Source organism: Podarcis bocagei, assembly GCF_964188305.1.
Source record: "Podarcis bocagei genome assembly, chromosome: 3".
In the NCBI taxonomy this organism is placed as follows: Eukaryota; Metazoa; Chordata; class Lepidosauria; order Squamata; family Lacertidae; genus Podarcis; species Podarcis bocagei.
Window position 1 is genome coordinate 40,355,444 of NC_138127.1, and position 18,433 is coordinate 40,373,876.

The 18,433-nt window shown below is 46.4% G+C and overlaps 1 protein-coding gene across 1 annotated transcript in view; it reads left to right on the forward strand.

The window, feature by feature from the left end:
• Positions 1-2,174: 2,174 nt before the first annotated feature.
• Positions 2,175-18,433, forward strand: part of SLC35F1 (solute carrier family 35 member F1) — a 213,539-nt gene continuing 197,280 nt past the window's right edge. The window contains exon 1 of the mRNA XM_081187763.1: positions 2,175-2,921. Within this exon, the coding sequence (XP_081043889.1) occupies positions 2,767-2,921 (155 nt within the window). The 5' untranslated portion in view covers positions 2,175-2,766. The remainder of the gene's footprint in view (positions 2,922-18,433) is intronic.

An 18,433-nucleotide genomic window follows, 5' to 3' on the forward strand; every position in this document is an offset into this window, starting at 1 on the left:
AGGAAACATTTTAAAAGTGAAAGGCAGAGATGTATCCTTTGGGGTTAATGGTTGTTGTCGTTAATGTGGTAGAGTGTGATTGAGGAGATTTGAATTAAAATCCCTTCTTGAGCCTGAAGCTCATTGAAGGAGTTTGGGACAGTCATTATTTCTCAGCCTAGCCTACCTCACAGGACTGTTGTAAGGACAAAATGTTATGGAGAAACCCTGTACGCTTTCTTGAACTTGTTAGAAGAGAGGCACAATAAAAACATAAAACAAGCATATGCTGGGCATGCTATTTGATGTTTACCTTGCCTCCAGAAACATTTTACTTCTTTCCCTCACACTTTACCTTTATATGCACAGAGAGAGACACCAAGAAACACTGGACAAAACTGCAATTCTAAGAGCAGCTCCACACTTTAACGGAGGAATTCTGTCTGCAGTGCTTACCATAATAAACATTTAAAGTGTGATGGGGAGCTGCCTCCAGTAGTGATGTATGGAAGTGAAAGCTGGACCATAAAGAAGGCTGATCGCCGAAGAATTGATGCTTTTGAATTATGGTGCTGGAGGAGACTCTTGAGAGTCCCATGGACTGCAAGAAGATCAAACTTATCCATTCTTAAGGAAATCAGCCCTGAGTGCTCACTGGAAGGACAGATCGTGAAGCTGAGGCTCCAATACTTTGGCCACCTCATGAAAAGAGAAAACTCCCTGGAAAAGACCCTGATGTTTGGAAAGATGAAGGGCACAAGGAGAAGGGGATGACAGAGGACGAGATGGTTGGACAGTGTTCTCGAAGCTACCAACATGAGTTTGACCAAACTGCAGGAGGCAGTGGAAGACAGGAGTGCCTGGCGTGCTCTGGTCCATGGGGTCACGAAGAGTCGGACACAACTAAATGACTAAACAACAACAAGGGGAGCTGCCTGAAAAGAGACATTTGGGGACCCACAGCAGAAAGCCCTGGACTTCCTTCATGTGTGCCCGTGGCACATTTAGGAAAGTGGGTCTTTCACTCACACTTTTCTGTTCAGGGTGGGAACATGGATGCAGTTGTAACCAACATGGCTGGCATGTTGAGTGCAAGGTTCTCCTGCATATTAGCTTAATGCTTTAGCCAGTCATGGATATAATAATAATAATAGTAATAGTAATAATAATAATATTTTTTTATTTATACCCCGCCCTCCCCAGCCAAGGCCGGGCTCAGCGCGGCTTACAAGCAATAAGCAATATCCATTTGTGGCCCTCCAAGATGTTGCTGGACTACACCTCCCATCATCCCTAACCATTGGCCACGTTGGCTGGAACTGATGGGAATCAGATCCTAACAACCACACATTCTCCATTCCTGGAACACTGTGTCCCACAACCCTCTTGAATTTATACATTATTTGCCACTAATGCATGCTCTGTATTGGCTTGCATTCAGGGAGGACACCAAGGAGTAGGAAGGGGTAGTGGGCACCCCCCCAAAAAAAATCCCTGGTATGTAGGAAAAGGGGCATAGCTCAGTGGCAGAGCACACAGTTTGCATGCACAAAGTCCTAGGCAGTGCTTTTTTTTTTTTTTTTTTGCACCAAAAGGTGCAGGAACGCACTTCAGAAGATCCACCCCAATACGATATCTTTGGGCTGGGGGAGGGTCTCCTCAAGAACCAGAGACGGTATCCTGGCCAGGACAGCTTTCCTTTAAAACCTTCTGGGCTTGATGAGGCACGTGACCCTCACCTGCCCTGAGCCTCCAGCTGAGGAGAATCACACACTTCCTCTTCAAGCTTGCGAGCCCCACCTGGGCTGTGGTTCTTTGTCTTCCCTCAGAACTGACAGCTGTAAATTCTGCAATCCTGAGATCAGGATTATTATTTTTTGCCACTTGAGGCCAGACAGAAAGTGCCACCTTGCTCTGCCACACCACCTTTTCAGAATCAAGTATTTGAGGTGCTGCAGCAAGACATGAGCTTTCCCCTTATTTTTGGCGCCAGATCTGTGGGGTTTGCTCAGCCCGAGTTGCAAGCGAGCTTCCGGTGCTTGCCGCTGTCCAAGGCCGGGTGGTTCTGAAGCTAATCAGGCGTCTGAAGGGAAACACCTGGAAGATGGAGAAACTACAACTCCCGGCAGACAATTGAGAGAGAGAGAGAGAGAGAGAGAGAAGCCGACACGGGGGAGGGGTCGGTGGGCGGATGGATGGCCGGCCTGGGAGAGGCTTGCCAGCACGTGCTCCCTCTGGTGGGCGCGATTCGAGGAGGGGAGGGGGCGTGGGGCTGCTTCGCTTCTCCCCTCGCTCTTTCTCCCTCTCTTCTCCGGCTGCTGCACTTCTGCGTTGCTCAGCGCGCGCGCGCACAGGCAGCCCCCTTGGCCGGACTGGGCGGCCAGCTCGCGGCAGGCGCTGCACCTGACCGCAGCGCTGTGAGGAGAGCAGGCAGAGGCGCCGGACGGGGCTGAGGGGAGACAAAAGAGGAGCCGCGAAGCCACCAACACGAGGCAGCCGCTTCTCCGGGCTGCCTCAGACGGAAGCCCCGCCACCCCCCGCTGCTGGCGGACACTTGCTGCTGCCTGCGAAGGAGGAGGAGGAGTCGGCCCCTCGCTTCATGGCTGAGCAGCACTGAGGAGGCGGCGGCGGCGGCTGGAGCTGGAGCCTCGAGGAGCAGCGCTCAAGCCCGGCGCGCAGCCTCTCCCGCGGCTGCTGCTCCTGGATCCCCCGCGGGATTCTCGCCTGGGCGGCCGGGCGGCGCACGATGCGCCCTGCTGCTCGCTTCTGAGCGCCAGCCCCGCCGCGATGATCTCTCCGGAGCAGCAGCAGCAGCCCAACCATGTCGTGGCCACCATCGAGAACCTGCCGCCCGAGGGCAGCGGCGGCGGCAGCGGCAGAAGCAGCATCTCCGCCCCCTCGGCTTCCAGCGTGCGCCAGAGGATCCGGAAAGTGTTTAACAGGTGAGCTGCTGCTGCCCACGCCCTTCGCCGCCTCTCGCTCGCCCCCCACCCCTCCTCCAGTCGCCTTGCGGGGAGAGCGCAGAGCCAGGCTGCAGGAGCGGGATCTCCTGCGGGAGAGAAAAGGCAAACGCCAACACCCGCCGGCTTAAGATCCCTTCTTCCGGTCCATTGCTGGAGAGCCAGGCGGAACGAAAGAAGGGCGCTCTGCACATGCTCAGCCGGGCTCTTTTTTTTTAAGTCGAAGGTGGATCTCTCTGACCTGAGCGGTCCAGCCACGGTTCTTAAGTCCTGGCTCCGAGTTGCACCCAGAGCCCCAACAGACGCTCCTCATAGGGATCGCTCTAGAAAAGTCTTGCTCGGTTGCCTAGAGTTTCTGCGGGTATAAAGAAAGGGCCATCCATTTTGTTCGATTGGGTGGTTTTGAATGCAGGGGCATCCCGCTCCCATATATGGAGCAGTGGCTAGTGCCATGGGAGACTTCTGAAAGCTTCCCTAGGGCTAATGGTGATTGGGGGGCAAAATGGATGCTTTGCATTTGTAGAGGCGGCAGCAGGTGGTACACTAACATGGTGGGTAGAGGATGCGTTGCCCCAAAACGAGAGAGAACTGCAGCCTGTGTGAGAGATGCAAAATGCTGACCTGCTCTCCTTTGGCATTTCTCACCCACACGCTTAACCTGAGTTAAGGGAGGGAAGAGGTGTAAAAGCCATCTTTTGAAAACTAAACTGCTGCTGCCCCCTCCCTTGCCCTCAGTGACTGCCTGCTTCTCTCATTCAAGCGAGCACATTCATTCCATAAAGTGCCAAATCGGAGGGGATGGCACGGCCCCGATCCAGGAGACAGGGCAGCAAACCACAGAGTTGGAGTTGATGCTCAAGTAGAGCAACCCTTGAGTAGTGGGGGGAGGAGGAGAGCAGTGATGGAGGCAAAGGCAGCCCTTTCACAAAAGGACCCAAGTGTCTTAATTCTGCCACGAGGTTTGGTTGGGGGAGGATGGTGTTTGGGTACCCCTGTCATGGTGCAGTTAACTCTCTAAGAAAGGCCATTTTAAACAATGCTTTGTATAGACCCAGGACTCTCTCCAGCTGCTCTCGCTCTGCGGATCTGGAAGAGGCTGGTTTTTGTTTGCACCTTTTCCTATGGAATTCACCAGCAAGGAGAAACCATTTATACTATGCGGTTTCAAATCTTAATACTGAAATGTTCATACCCAGTGTGGATTCCTTGAATGATGGGCATGAAGTAGGGAGGATTTAGAAATGCAGTTGAGATTAGTCTATTCTTTATTCGCATGAGGAGGTATTGTGTGTGTGTGTGTGTATGTGTGTGTGTTTGCATTTGCAATATTCCCAAACAAACAAAGCCTAAAGTCTCCTGGGATTTTCAGTGGGTTTGGATTAGCACAAGCTTGCCTGCTGGTGATGATAGGGAAAGTTCCCATTGTAAAGATGATACGGCTTCTTCACACAAGGGCTGGGGAATGTTGGCGAGGGGAAATCAGGATTGCCTTTACAGGTGGTCTGTATTTATTTTTTAAAAGATTTGAAAAGGATAAATAAGAGTCTGCCAGAAAAGCCTATGACTCAAAATCCATTTATTTCATAACTGTATTCCTATATAAATGGTAAATCCCTAGTTTTATTTTCTCCAGATCTGATTAACTTGTATACTCTGCTAAATGTGTTGGCAAGCCAGGCTCCTGTAGAGTGAGAAATTGACTTCCGTCTGAGTTTCCTCATGAAAGACCCACTGTGCCTCTTGCTATTGTATGGGTCTGCAACCTTGCTGCTCTCATAAAGAGTACGTGCAGGGCCTCTCACCCTTGAAAAACAGAGGGACCCACCTATTAGTGCTCCCAGGCCAGGGTGCAAGTGTGCCTGTTGAGCGTTTGAGCCATTTGTGAAGAGAGATGCAAACTTGATCAGTGCTTGCTTACTTACTTTTATAAAAGATAACTGAAGCTGCAACTTAGTGCTGTTTGTCATTTTGGCCCAGGAGTCACCAGCATGGAACCTGTGGCTGCACGTACACCCACACAGACCTTTCCTGGGCTTGAAAGAAGCCATCTGTTGTAGCCAGTAGAACAAGGTTGAGGCATGTGCTTGTTTGCGATCTCTACTTGGTCTCTCCACTTTGCAAATGTTCTCACTGAAACCCCCCCACTCCCCCCCTAAAGGTTTGCCTATTGGGAGCATACAGCAGCCTTGTGTGGGATGTCCTCCTCCTCCTCCCCTCTCGTGTGCCAATTCCCTCATCCACTTCATGGTTTATAGTAGCTTTAATTTGCCTCGCTGCCAGAAATGGGTATGTGATAGTCACTAAGCACAGCTTATCTCCAAACCACATAAAATATTCAGTTTGAAGTGGTTTTAAAAAGAAGAACACTGATTTGAACACAGTATTCAACTAAATTTTACTCTGAGTAAGGTAAAGGTAAAGGACGGTTAAGTCCAGTTGAATTTGACTATGGGGTGCAGTGCTCGTCTCCGCTTTCAGGTTGATGGAGCCGGCATTTGTCTGCAGACAGCTTTCTGGGTCATGTGGCCAGCATGACTAAACTGCTGGGGGTGTAACGGGACACCGTGACAGAAGCCAGAGCACACAGAATGCCGTTTACCTTCCCACCACAGCAGTACCTATTTATCTACTTGCACTGGTATGCTGTGTAACTGCTAGTTTGGCAGAGTAAGGCTAATACTCAGAGCAGAGGTTTTCAACCTTTTTGGGTCCATGGCTCCCTTAACCAACTACATTCTTTCTGCAGCACCCTTGTTGCACTCAGGATCCGAGTTATGTCATCCCTTGCCTGCAGCCGCATCAGTGCCCCTGGTCTCTGAGATGCCCCCCCTCCCCCAAAGAGAGGTGCCTGGGAAGCAACCCCTGGTCTGCCCCAGAGGCACCATTCACCTGGGGAGCTTGTAGCCAGGGCTGCTGCAACAAACAGCTGTGCAAGCCTTTGGGAGGCAGAGACACGAGAGGGCATCAGAGGAGGGAGGGAAGGAAAGAGGGACAGAGGCCAGTGTTGCCCACGGCACCCCTGACCATCATTCAAGGAACCCCAGGGTGCCACGCCACACTAGTTGAAAACCACTGACTCAGAGTAAGTCTATTGAAATGAGTGGACCTAACTCAGGCATGCTAATTAATTTCAGTGTGTCTACTCTGAGTAATACTGAGTTGAATGCCACCTAAGATATGGCTGGTGGTTACCATTTGTATGCATGATTTGGCTCTTGTGGCTAATGATAGTAAGCAAGAAGGTGGAAGCAAAAAGGTGTAGAGATAGGAGGATGCAAAGGGTCCCCAGCAGATGAACATTTTGGAGGGGTGGGCAGAGGTGCTTTTGTATATGTTTTTCTTGGTGATTGCTTGACATATTCCAAATCTCAACCATGGAATTTATTTCAAGACAGATCCATAATTAAGCCCTGCTTGTAGATGAAAGGTGGTGAGATATGGGAGTGCATTTTAATTTTTCAAGCTTTTCTGAATTTGGAGCTGATTATTTTAACCACCAACCCTGATGATGTTTTCTGTAATTCTTAGAGCAATGTCACTGCCAGTCCTCAAGTAATGTCACTGCTATCATTTTAATGAGTTCTTCTCACTCCAGGAACATCCTGAAAGCCTGTCGGAGATGGAAAACGTTTTTTACTTAATTGGTCATAGAAACAGATACCCTTGAAGCAACTCTAATGTTATGATGTGAAGCAAATAGCAACTCTTGTCTTGAAGGTGTTGTGGTGAATTCTGTCCAGGATCTCAGCCCCAAATGGCATTCGATATAGGAAGGGCACTTTCCCTTCTTTTTCTCTGTAGATTTGTTTTTGGGGATCAACTCATGAGTGGTGTTAGGTGCTATGAAATGTCAGGAAGAACAAGAAGCACAAATACCTCCTGCTTCTAGTCCATCATTCCTCTCTTAAGTTTCATAACAGCATACGCTGCTTCCATTTCTGAGAGAGAGAGAGAACACTGTTGAGAGACAGTAAAGAATGTCTAGAGAAATGATCCCTTAACCCACCTACAATGCAAGTGCACTAATTGGTGAAGATGGGGGGGGAGCGAGTCAGAGGGGACTTCTAGGACAATGATGACTGTTGGCTTTTGAGTGTGTTGTGAGACTTCCCAGGGAGGCATGGACTTTGGCCACAGCAGGTTCAGAGTGCAGTCTGCACTTCAGCATCCATAAATCAGTGCAAAACAAGAAACTGGATGCTCATCTCTTGGCATGTTCTTAACCTTAGTCAGTTCAGTGCAGGACAAGGCAACTAAGTTGAACCTCCATATGCGGTTCTGTTTCAGGGTTCCATCACCCCATTCCACTCCCCCACCCCCAACATATATCTCCCCTCCAATAGGCATTCAGGACTCAGTGCCCACTGAGCAAGTCTAGTTTGCATTGCACTGTTTTTAGGATTTTAGGTGGGTTGGGTGGACACACCAGTGCTCAGTGCTGGCTATGTTAAAATCTTGGACATCTTCATTGAGTTCTATGGTCCTCTCTTGTCCTAGGATCATTTCTCATTGTGAACCAGAAAATGACCCATCCAAACAATGGGATGGTTGTTCTTTTTATGGGGGGGTGTGTGTATGATTCTCTCTCTCTCTCTCTCTCTCTCTCTCTCTCTCTCTCTCTCTCTCTCTCTCTGCTGCCTTGCTTTCAAACAACTGATGTACCCATTTGTTGGCTCCTAAAGTTCTGTTTCCTTGTTAGAACTATCATTTTTAAATCAAATTTAATAACAAGTAATTTATAAATTTATAAATAAAAGACTCATTCTAAACTCTTCCCTCCTGACGGTGGGGCTTTGAGGAGTGATGGGGTCACCACAGCATCCACTCTCAGGGCTGCTCATGTTGGCCACGGTGGAAGGTGGTGGTGGGGAACAAGTGAACCCACATTGGGGCCAATGCAGTCACATGTTGGCAGTGAGACTGGCTCTAAGCCACTTTAGTCCCTCTCTACCCTCAGAATGCTCCATTTTGGGGCTTTCTGCTGGCTCCTGCTAGTTGGCCTCATAGCTGCCCCATGTTTGGTGGAAAGATAGGAGAGGTCATCAACAATCACTGGAGACTATCCTAGCCAAGATAGTTGAGCAGAAGGACACTTCCACTAACTTCAACCCTCTCCTCTCCTCCTCCTTGCACAAGGGAGGGCAGGATGCTCTGTAAACGGGCTTATAGAAGAAAATATACTGTGAGTCTTCTACACATGAAACTTCTCCAAATTCTCCCATAAGTTGTTTTTAATTTGTTAGCTGCTTTTCAAAATGTAGTATTTCTCCAAGGTATTGGAAATATGACTTCAAAACAAGAAGTCATCTGTTTTAGGGTCCTACAATTTTCTAATTGAAACTACCAAAATACAGAAAGCCCACAACTTAACGTGGGGGGTTGTGCTACAGGGATTGCACCTAAAGCCAAAATTGTGCATAGTCAAAACACACTGGGTTCAGTGGCGGGTGGAATTGCCTAAGTTATTTCCTCCAGAATCCTGCCGTCTTTCTGCCCCCTTTTAATTTAATTTTTTAAAAAAAATTACCATGCGCGTAAAGTTGAATGAACACAAGTTAAATGTGCATAAGTTATGGGCTTACTCTACGCAGCTTAGTTTAAAAATGTAGAGGAAAACCACTTTGAAGTCAGGCCAAATACAAGATGATGATGATGATGTACGGTAAATAAAATAGTTTGAGAAATATTCTGCCACCCTAAACCAGCAGGTTCATCTGAGTTGCATGATTAAAGAGGCAAATTATGGCATTTCTGCTATTAATTAAAATAAACCTGAAGATCCAATGTATTTGACTTTGCAAGTCTTACAGAATGAATTCTCGTAACCTTGAACACTTGAGCTTTCTTGTGCAGAACAAAAGAACTATCCTGTGGGATTTTGTATAAAGAGAAACAAAGAGCTATTTAATTTCTCTTAACATAAGGGCAGTGGAAAAAGTATGAATCCGAAGGTTCTTTTTCACTGCATTACTCCCCCCCGCTTCACCTTTGGGAAGAAAAACAGTGTCATCAAAGGTTATGTTTGTAGTTAAAATATTAATCCATACAGAGTTAATATGACTAAGTGATGGTTCAGTGATTGTGACCTCAGTAGTTGTAGTTGGCAACCATGGTGCAAACTGGAACAATGAGACACAACTCCTGGTTTAGCTTTATGTCTGAACAGGGATCATGGTTTGTTTCTCCTTAAACAAACCATGACATGATGCCTGATTAATTGAGTGAAACAAACCACGACTCCCAATTCTGACATAGAGCTAAGCCAGGGATTGTGGTTTGCCATTTCTGCTCATACTAAATGATAAGCAAAGCAGGAGCCATCTGCATATCAACAATAAACTGTTAACCATGGTTTCCCACAGGGGTGGGAAACCTCAGGCCTGGGTGCCAACTCTGGTCCTCCAGGCCTTTCTGTTAGGAACTCAGGACTCTCCCTAGGCCACTCCCCCTCTCCCTAGGCCACACCTCTCACCAGCTTTGCTTTGTGCCCTCTTTGAGGGCTTTTGATTGCCTGGAATATGTCCTTGATGATGCCTCCTGCATGCCAGGATATATGTGGGCATGGCAATCTCTGTTATCAGGTCTTTATTTAAAGTTTGGGGTTTACTCAATGTTTAGTGGGGTATATTCCCAGCTGAGCATCTGACTCTTGCTCTAGTTTCCTTCTCAGGGTGAAGGACCAGCATCAAAGATTCAAGCTGTTCTATGCTTAGCTGTTTTATCATTGCTGCTTCCCTTCCCTTGTTTTTATGCTATTTTTGTGAAAATGTGCTTGTTGTTATTTATTTTGTTCTACCCCACCCAACCCTGGGATTGTTTAGTGGTGGTGAAGGGACACGCTTAAAATATTCCTAAAGAAATACATATTTGCTCTTCCTGACCTGATGCCCACTAGGCTCCACCCCGGGGTACCAGGCTTAGTTAGGCTCATACCTTGACTGGCCAAGTACTCTCCTCTGGGCTTTCCAGGCACCATTAGGCCCTGCCCTATCTCCACTCCCTGATATGTCAGACATTCCCAGCTACTTTCACCATTGGTGGTAGGATGCCTCTGAATACCAGTTTGTTGGGAAATGCAGGTTGGGAGATTGTGATTGTGCAGGCAATATAAGCCTGCGAGGTTTGCTGAGGTGGATGGCGGTGGCAGGAGTGCAGAGGGTTTCCCGGGAGGCAGCCTGGCCTTTGGCCAGTGATCTCCATGCAGCTCCGGAGTTCCCTTGTGACTTTTCTCCCTTTCCTATCATTTCCCAGGCAAGCTCCAAGCAGGAAGTGGCAATAGAGAGCAGCGGTGCACACATGTGGAACCTGACGCCATGACGTCACATTGCACATGCGCTGCGGGGCACCCGCAGGCCGGGACCCAAGTCGGCACCCTTGGAGGGAATAGCTCTCCAAATTTAATGAAGGCGCTATAAGTTGGATGTATTGAAGCTGCCGAGAAAACAATTGGTGATTGAATCAATGATGCAGACATCCTGGTTGTTGTTTTTTAAAGGAACAGGGAGAAGCAAATGCTGAACTATAGTGTCTGCTTCCAGGGAGCAGCTCCCTTCTCTTCCTAGGATTAGTTGTGATGGTGAATTGGAATCTCCAAATTCATAAGGAGTATTCCTCTGAATATCAGTTGTTGGGGGAATGGCAGGAAAGTATCACAGAATCATAGAACTCTAGAGCTGGAAGGGACCATGAGGGTCCTCTAGTCCAACGCCCTGTAATGCTTTTTGCCCAAGGTGGGCCCAGAACCCTGAGATTGAGTCTCATGCTCTACCAACTGAGCCAGCCAGCCTCTGCAATTGTTTTCTGGGCAGCAAGTTCATGCAGTTGTCTTCTTGCCACTGTGGGGAACAGGATGCCAGAGAAGGTCATAAGATGAGCCTGCTCTCACAGCAGCCCAACAGATGCCTGTGAGAAGCACGTAAACTGGATGTGAGCACAGCAGCCCTCTGCCCACCTGCAATTCCAGGCAACTGGTATTTAGAGCCATGGTGCTTCTGACAGTGGAGATAGAACATGACTGTTGTTGTTTCCAATTGGATGCTCCCCAGATGTTGGACTCCAACTCCCAAGCCAGTCATTATAAATGATGTGGGTTGCAGTTTAAAACATCCTGAGGGCACCAGGTTTGGGGATGTCTGGACTATATGGATTGACAGGTGTCTTCTTTCAAATGGAAGTCTAGTCACAGGACAGGATGAGATAGGGAAACGGGAGAGTATATTTTCCCACACTTGTTGGAGTGGGTTGAGGTAACATATTAAAGTGTAGGGAAAAGCAGAAGAATCATTTCAGAGTGGTGCTGATATGAAGGAAGATTCCCAAGTGATCTTTAAAATGCACCTGCAGTTTGGGTCACAGACTTCAATGCATTTAAACTTGGAGGCTTTTTCCTCCCTTCCCTCTTCCTATATACCTGGCATGCACTTAATTTAGCATATTCAGAAATGAATATTCACAGTACAGTAAATTAATAATGCAAAAGCCTATGTAATGAGCTGCATTCTTAACTTGTGAAAAATCTCACAAATAGAATTGGGGTGAAAGGAGGAGATACATTTTCTCATGAGGCATAAATTGGCAAGTCTCCCCCTGGGAATATATGTATGCCGCTTAACTTGGACATTTGGGAGATCTGTGCTTTCTGGGTACCTGTTGTATGCATAAGATATTACCCCCCCCCCCCCCGTTTGTAACTTGGGCTTTGGGAAAGGGGTTAGCTAGTGCCTCTTGAACTGGGGAGGTTTCCAAAGAGCAGAAGCATAAATGGCTCCATAGACAACTCTGGAGAATGGACAGAGTAGCTCTGATAGAATGGACAGAGCAGCTTTAATGTGCTAATGAGGGGAAGACCAGATGCCAGAAGTGATCAGAGGAGCTCTTTGTGATTCTGTCTCTTTTGAGATGGCTGAAGCCTCTGTCCTTATCACTGCCACTACTGCTCACAGGCAGGGGGGAGACAGTGGTGCTCTTAGAGAGAGGTGTTCGTTTCCTTTAGATCAGCAAGTAACCTTAAAAATCAGCACCCGAATGCTGATTAGGGTAAAATTGCCAGGAGAGATTAGGGGAGGCAAACAGCCTGGATGGGATACTTTAAAAAAATAAAAATAAACTACTCTATTCAGGTTGTGTGTGTTGGATTCTTGCAGCCTCTCAAAAGGTGGCACAGACAATTGCACCTGTCTTTTTTTGTTTTGGAGAATGTTCTCCTTATTTTTGTGTGTGGCTGCTACTTTGCTTCCAGTATCGTAGCCAATTTGCTGAGGTTCATAAATGGGAGAGTGCTATTGCTTGCATATCCTGCTTGTGGGCTTCCTATAGACATTTGGTCGGTCACACTGAGTACGGAATAATGAACTGGACCTGCCCACTGAGCAATGGCTTCAGAGATTCATCTTGCAGCTATGCGGAGGAGGGCTTTCATGGTGGTGGCACCCACCACATAGAATGATCTCCCTTTTGAAGCATGCACTAATTATGTTGTCTTTTTGGCTTAACGCATACTTTTCTTTACTGCATAGGCATTTTCTGGCCATTAACTTTGCTTTCACAGACGGCCAGTTCCTTTGGCTGTTGTGCTATTGTTTTGAGATTTTGTAAAATGTAAAGTGACAGAGCAGTGCATTAAACAAATAAATGCCTGGGTCTTCAGTCTGATGCAGCAGGGCAGGTTTTACATTCCTATGAACCCAATGGCATTATCTGCTGCAAGCCAATTAAGCAGCACATATCTGCTTCAAACAAATTTTAGTTAATTCAAAGGCAGCCATCTATTTTAAGTGGTTTATCAGCAATTACCTCTCATCTGGCTTCATATGTGGTAAATAGGGGAAGGGAATTAAAATGGATAGTATTGGAACTCAATTTACTCCTCAGGAAGTGAGAACATGACATCACCTTGATTTAAATGTATATTGTTCTCTCTGTCCTCTGTTGTCTCCCAGGTATGACTTGATTCAGGGACATTCGTAGACCTGACATGCTTGAGCAGCCTTTTGAGTGGCATCTTTTCACTTCTGAAATGCCTTTTTTGTTCTTCATCTGATATGGGTGCCACAAGGGCTTTTTTTCAGTCAGAACTCACTGGAACCAGTGGCGTAGCGTGGGGGGTGCAGGGGGGCCGGCCGCACCGGCGCAACATCTGGGGGTTAGGGTGCACAAATCCACGGGTTAGGGGGCGCAAATCCACGGGTTAGGGGGTGCAAATTACTTGCCTTGCCCCGGGTGCTGACAACCCACACTACGCCACTGACTGGAACTGAGTTCTGTCACCTCTTCGTTGCATTCCGACATCCCTGTAGTGTTGTGGCATGGCTCCATGGTGCTTGTGGCTACGCAATAGCATGCCAATCTGTGTGGTGCACCGGAGGGCGGCAGCATAAGAGGAGAAGGGCGATCTTTCCTTTAAAAAGCTCAATAACTTTGAGCACTGATTTTTTTAGGAAAAAAGCCGTAGGTGCCACTATGCTGTTTGACAATGTCTTCCAGAAAGGTCTAGTCAGTATTGTTTTTCCTGGAAAAAGAGGTACTGAACTCACCATGAACATCTCCCTTGTTCTCTTATAATGGCCCAAGCGAGTTATTCTGAAGGCGTTGGACAGGTCTGCTTAATGGTCAGGTTGAGCTCAACATGAAGCATCGACTTTGGTGAGCGAGTGCCAATAGGCTCACAAGGCATATCAGACTTTAAGGATTTCATTTACAAAATTGCTCTACAGTGGCAAGTGGATCGCTTTGGCGCTAATGCTGATAAATAGGCTCATTTGTGTCCAATAACAAGACCCTAATTATTGCCTCCCCAGCACCCAAGTTAATTGCAACCTGTAAGGCAATATTGGCTGGTGACAGAGGGAAAGCATTGCTCAAGCCATTTATATCATTGGTCATTAGACCTCGCAGCCTGGATGTTCATTTGTCAAAGGAGGACATTCCTTCAGCTTATCTGGAAACCTGCGTGAGCATGTGTTCTATTGTGCTGCAGGGATTTTCTTTTCTTTTAAATATATATATATATATATATATATATATACATCTCAACAGCCTACACCCCAAAATACAATTCACTATGGAAATAGAAGCCAACAACCAACTTCCCTTCCTTGACGTCCTAATCTACAAAAAACCTGATGGCTCCCTAGGACACACTATCTACCGGAAAAAAACACACACCAACCGCTACTTACATGCACAATCACACCACCACCCTGCACAAATAAACTCCGTAGCCAAGACTCTCATCTCCAGAACCAAACGCCTGGCTGACAAAGACCACTTGACAACTGAGTTACAGAATCTCTCAAATGTGTTAATCGCCAACGGATACCAGCAAAACAGGGTTACGAAGCTAATCCAAAAAGAAACACCCCCCAAAAACCAAGACACAGAAGAAAACAATGGCATGGCCCTCCTTCCTTATATCAAGGGCACTACAGATAAAATTAGCAAAATCCTCCATAAACACAATATCAAAACAGCCTTTTGCACCAACCAAAAAATAGCCAATATCCTCAGAAACCCAAAAGATAAAATCCAGTTAGAAAACCAAGGGGTCTATGAAATACCCTGCAAAGTCTGCCCAGCCACGTACATTGGACAAACAAACAGACGAATAAATGCACGTATCGCAGAACACAAGAATGCCGTCAAAAAAGAAGAAAAAACTTCCTCTCTTTACCAACACATGAAAGAAACAGGACACGAAATTAATTTTGCAGATTCCAAATTGCTCTTTAACATGGAACATCACCACAAGAGAATAATCATGGAAGCCATCGAGATAGAGAAACACCCTCACAACATGAACAAGCGTGACGACACGTCCCGCCTGCCAGACATCTGGAAATTAGCCCTCCCCACAAAAACCGACACCAGAACCAGAGGCACACAGAACGCCATCTCCAATCAACCACACCAGACCCAAACCCAGACCCTCTCCACAGATAAATTACAGACACCATCCAGTAGCCAAACCATAGTGGCACCTCCGGATGCTGCACCCCCCTGCAATCCCTACACAGATCTGGCTGGCACAGGGCACAAAACCACAGCTCGCCCCTATACACGAAGCCAAGCCAGAGCACAACTAAGTGCAGTACAGCCATCTTCTCAGAAAAACTCTTCACAAGGTCAAGAGGTCAAGACACGAAAGCTTTAGCAACTAATCCACACCTAATGACCCTCCTAAGTGGTACTCAGAATATCACTCAAGTAATCACTCAAGATATCCCTCAAGTAATTAATGAACAAAAGAAGAAAAGGCACATTAACCTAGGAACTTCCTCTCTGCCCAGAACGTTGGAGGCTATACACCACACCCCCTCAACAGTATTTATAGGAACTCAAACACTGAGATCCTGCTCTGTTCTAGTAACAAGAAGCCGAAAGCACCAGCCTGAAGATGACGAGTGAGACCTCGTCGAAACGTCGCCTAGACACCCCAACTCTTACACGGGAAGACACCCGAAGACACCAAAACCTACATATATATATATATATATATATATTCATATTCAAAGTTGTATTACTTTTTTGAACCTTCAGCAAAACTGTCTCTCATGGTCCAGGACATGGCCAAGCATATCAGCACAGCAACTTTTCTCTGAATTTACAACACAAGAGTTATATTGGATGTCAAAAGTCCTAAGCATACTGTTGTTTATTCTGTGTTGTGTTACTCCTGCATAACATTTAGGAATGTAATGCAATTTACTACTCCTCTATGGTTGGTGTGACTTTTTGTAAAAAAAAATATAGGGCGGTAGTGTGAGCCATCCTTCACATTCAGTGACATAAATATCCCAGCTCCTGCCTCTTCCTCTTTGGATAGCACCAAATGTGCCTTCGAGAAGGCTAGCAATTAAAATCAGATAACTACGAGTATGTCCATATTTTCCTTAAGCTAAGTTGAATGGGAACACATGCAGCTGGGTTTACAAAACCATATCCATGCAATCTAGTACTGCATACTCTAACTGACAGTCCAATCTCAAAAGAAGCTGTCTTTCCCAGCCATCTGTCAGAGATCCTTTTAAATGGAGATCACAGGGTTTCATCTTGATGCCTTCTGCATGTTAAGCGTGGCTTGGTACCCAATGGCGCTCCAACAGTAGGTGGAGCTCACTCCACAGCCAATGACAGGCAGAGCCAACTAATTTAGTCCCCGTCCCCCCCCCCCCGCCTGCTGAGTTCTACTTGGCAACACCAAGACTCAGGAGGAGGAAGCCAACACAGGCAGCGCCACCTCCTAGACTGGCTGTATGTAAGAAGGCAGGTAGGTGGAGGCTGGCTGAGGGCAGACTGCAGTTGGTGGGGCAAGTGTCCATTTGCAACACTGGATCAGCCTCCACTGTATATCTCTATTACAAATCTGTGGCTCTTCTCCAAAGGCCACACCCGGTGGAATCTTTTCAAGTAGGATTTTAAGGATTGGAAAATGGAAAGATTCCAAGGCATGAATTATTCTGAGTGAGCAATGGAAATCTACACACAGATTGCTTTGCATTGCTGTCTCAATCTTTTTTCAGAACTCCAATGCAGAAAGAGGCCTTTCTTGGTACTACAGCCATGTCCACTCTGTGTTGCGGATGACATGAAGCTGATCGCACTGTGGGAATACAGAGAAATACATGAGTTGCTTGCCAGAATACTGGAACATTTTGCCACTTCCTTTATGACTGGAACATACAAAATGACATACACCCCCCCCCACTCAGAATAACAGAAAGCTTGAAGTATTCTAAGAGATTCATGTCATCAGAAGAGAAACCATACAATTGAAGGAAACCATACCATTTATTTTGTTGTTATCATACAGCTACAGCAACACACCCAACCATTTTTTACTTATTTTTGGGACTCATGCATGTCATCCCCACCTCCAACTCTTTGGTTAGGTGTTGGTTGACACTTGGTTTGAGACAGTGCTGAATGAAGGGATATTCCAAAACCTGGTACTGTGAGGTAACCAAAAGTGCAACAGTTATTTGGCAGGCTTCACAAGAAGGGCTGTATTTATATCCAGCCAATAAAGATATGAAGCTGTAGCTGACTATACTGGAGTGAAACTGACAAAAATGGGACTGAAAGGCTTTGTAGAGCTATATCATCTGTAGCCTTTAGGTTCCTGTTATGAGAAGCTGGCATCCCTTTGGGATGTGTGGGCTTGTGATGGTTTGGTGTCTAGTCCTTTTGTAGGGCGACTGTTGTTCAAAGAGGAGGCATGTGACGGTTGAATCATGTCCTTCCTCTCTCTCTCTGCACAAAAGTCACACGGATCCCTTTTCAAGTGGGCAGGAACTCTTTCCCCTTTTTGGAGAAAAGCCTTGTGTGTTTTCCCTTCTCTGCCCCCCCAGCCCCCAGAATTCCCTGCTATATTGTCTTATTCTTTTGAACCTTGGCTCCATCTGTTGGCACGGCAACACTTCTGCATGGATCTGCAAAATCTTGTGAATAAGCCAGTCATCAGCAGTTCATTAACACAACTTCTGGATAGATTTTTTTTTTTTTTAAGCACAGGGCACATTAAAGGATCATGCAATTCAGATTAAGGTTCCCTGTGGCGTTTCCCATAGTACGTTTTGCATCAGCTTTTGATTGGAATTGCAGCACACAGAGCCTCATTGAAAAAAATATTCTGGACAATTAAACTCCTGCCTGCAGAACCTAAAAGATAATTGGCCTTTGAAAATACTTAGGGTTAGATGTTCAAAATGTGCACTCCACCGTTCTGTATTGTCTAGTTACACCTGTGCAACAGGGGTGTGTCTTTTCAGGTGTACTTTCTTTGTATCAAGGACTGCAGCATATTTTTAAGTGTTACTTATTTGGCTGCTACCTGTTCTATTTATTATTAAATTTATATCCTGTCCTTCCTCCCAAAGATGCTCAGGGCCCCCAAACAGCAAAAGAATTAAATACATCTTTTTAATTTTTTTTACAAAATCCATTACAGATGCAGACTGGGAAAGAGCTCATTTTAAACAGTTTGTTGGGAGACAGAGAACTTCACAGGCTCTGAAAAGACAGCAGGGATGGCACCTGACTAATATTTAAGGGAAGGGGACTCCCAAGGGCAGATGCCACAACTTTAAAGACCCAATTCCTATATTGTGCAGAATGGACCTCCTGATAGGATGGTATCTGCAGGAGGCTTTCACCTGCAAAGTGCAGTGATCAGTTGGCTAAATAAAGGGAGAGGCGATCTTTTAGGTATCCTGATCTCAAGCTGTATAGGGTTGCATACACCTTGAATTTAGCTCAGTAGCTAATTGGCAGACAGGGTTCCAGCAAATGTTGCTGGTATACACAAACAGCCAACTTTGGAGTGGAGGTTCAGGGGTAGGAGAAAGGGAGAAAGTTTGAATGCACAAGTGGAAGACCTTGCACAGGGCTTCCACTGACAGAGTTGGGTGAATCCCACCTGAAGTCTATTTTAGAAGCATAATATAGCTATGGAGAATTCCTTTTTTTCTATTTGGGGGTAACCGGTTGGGGGTTGCATG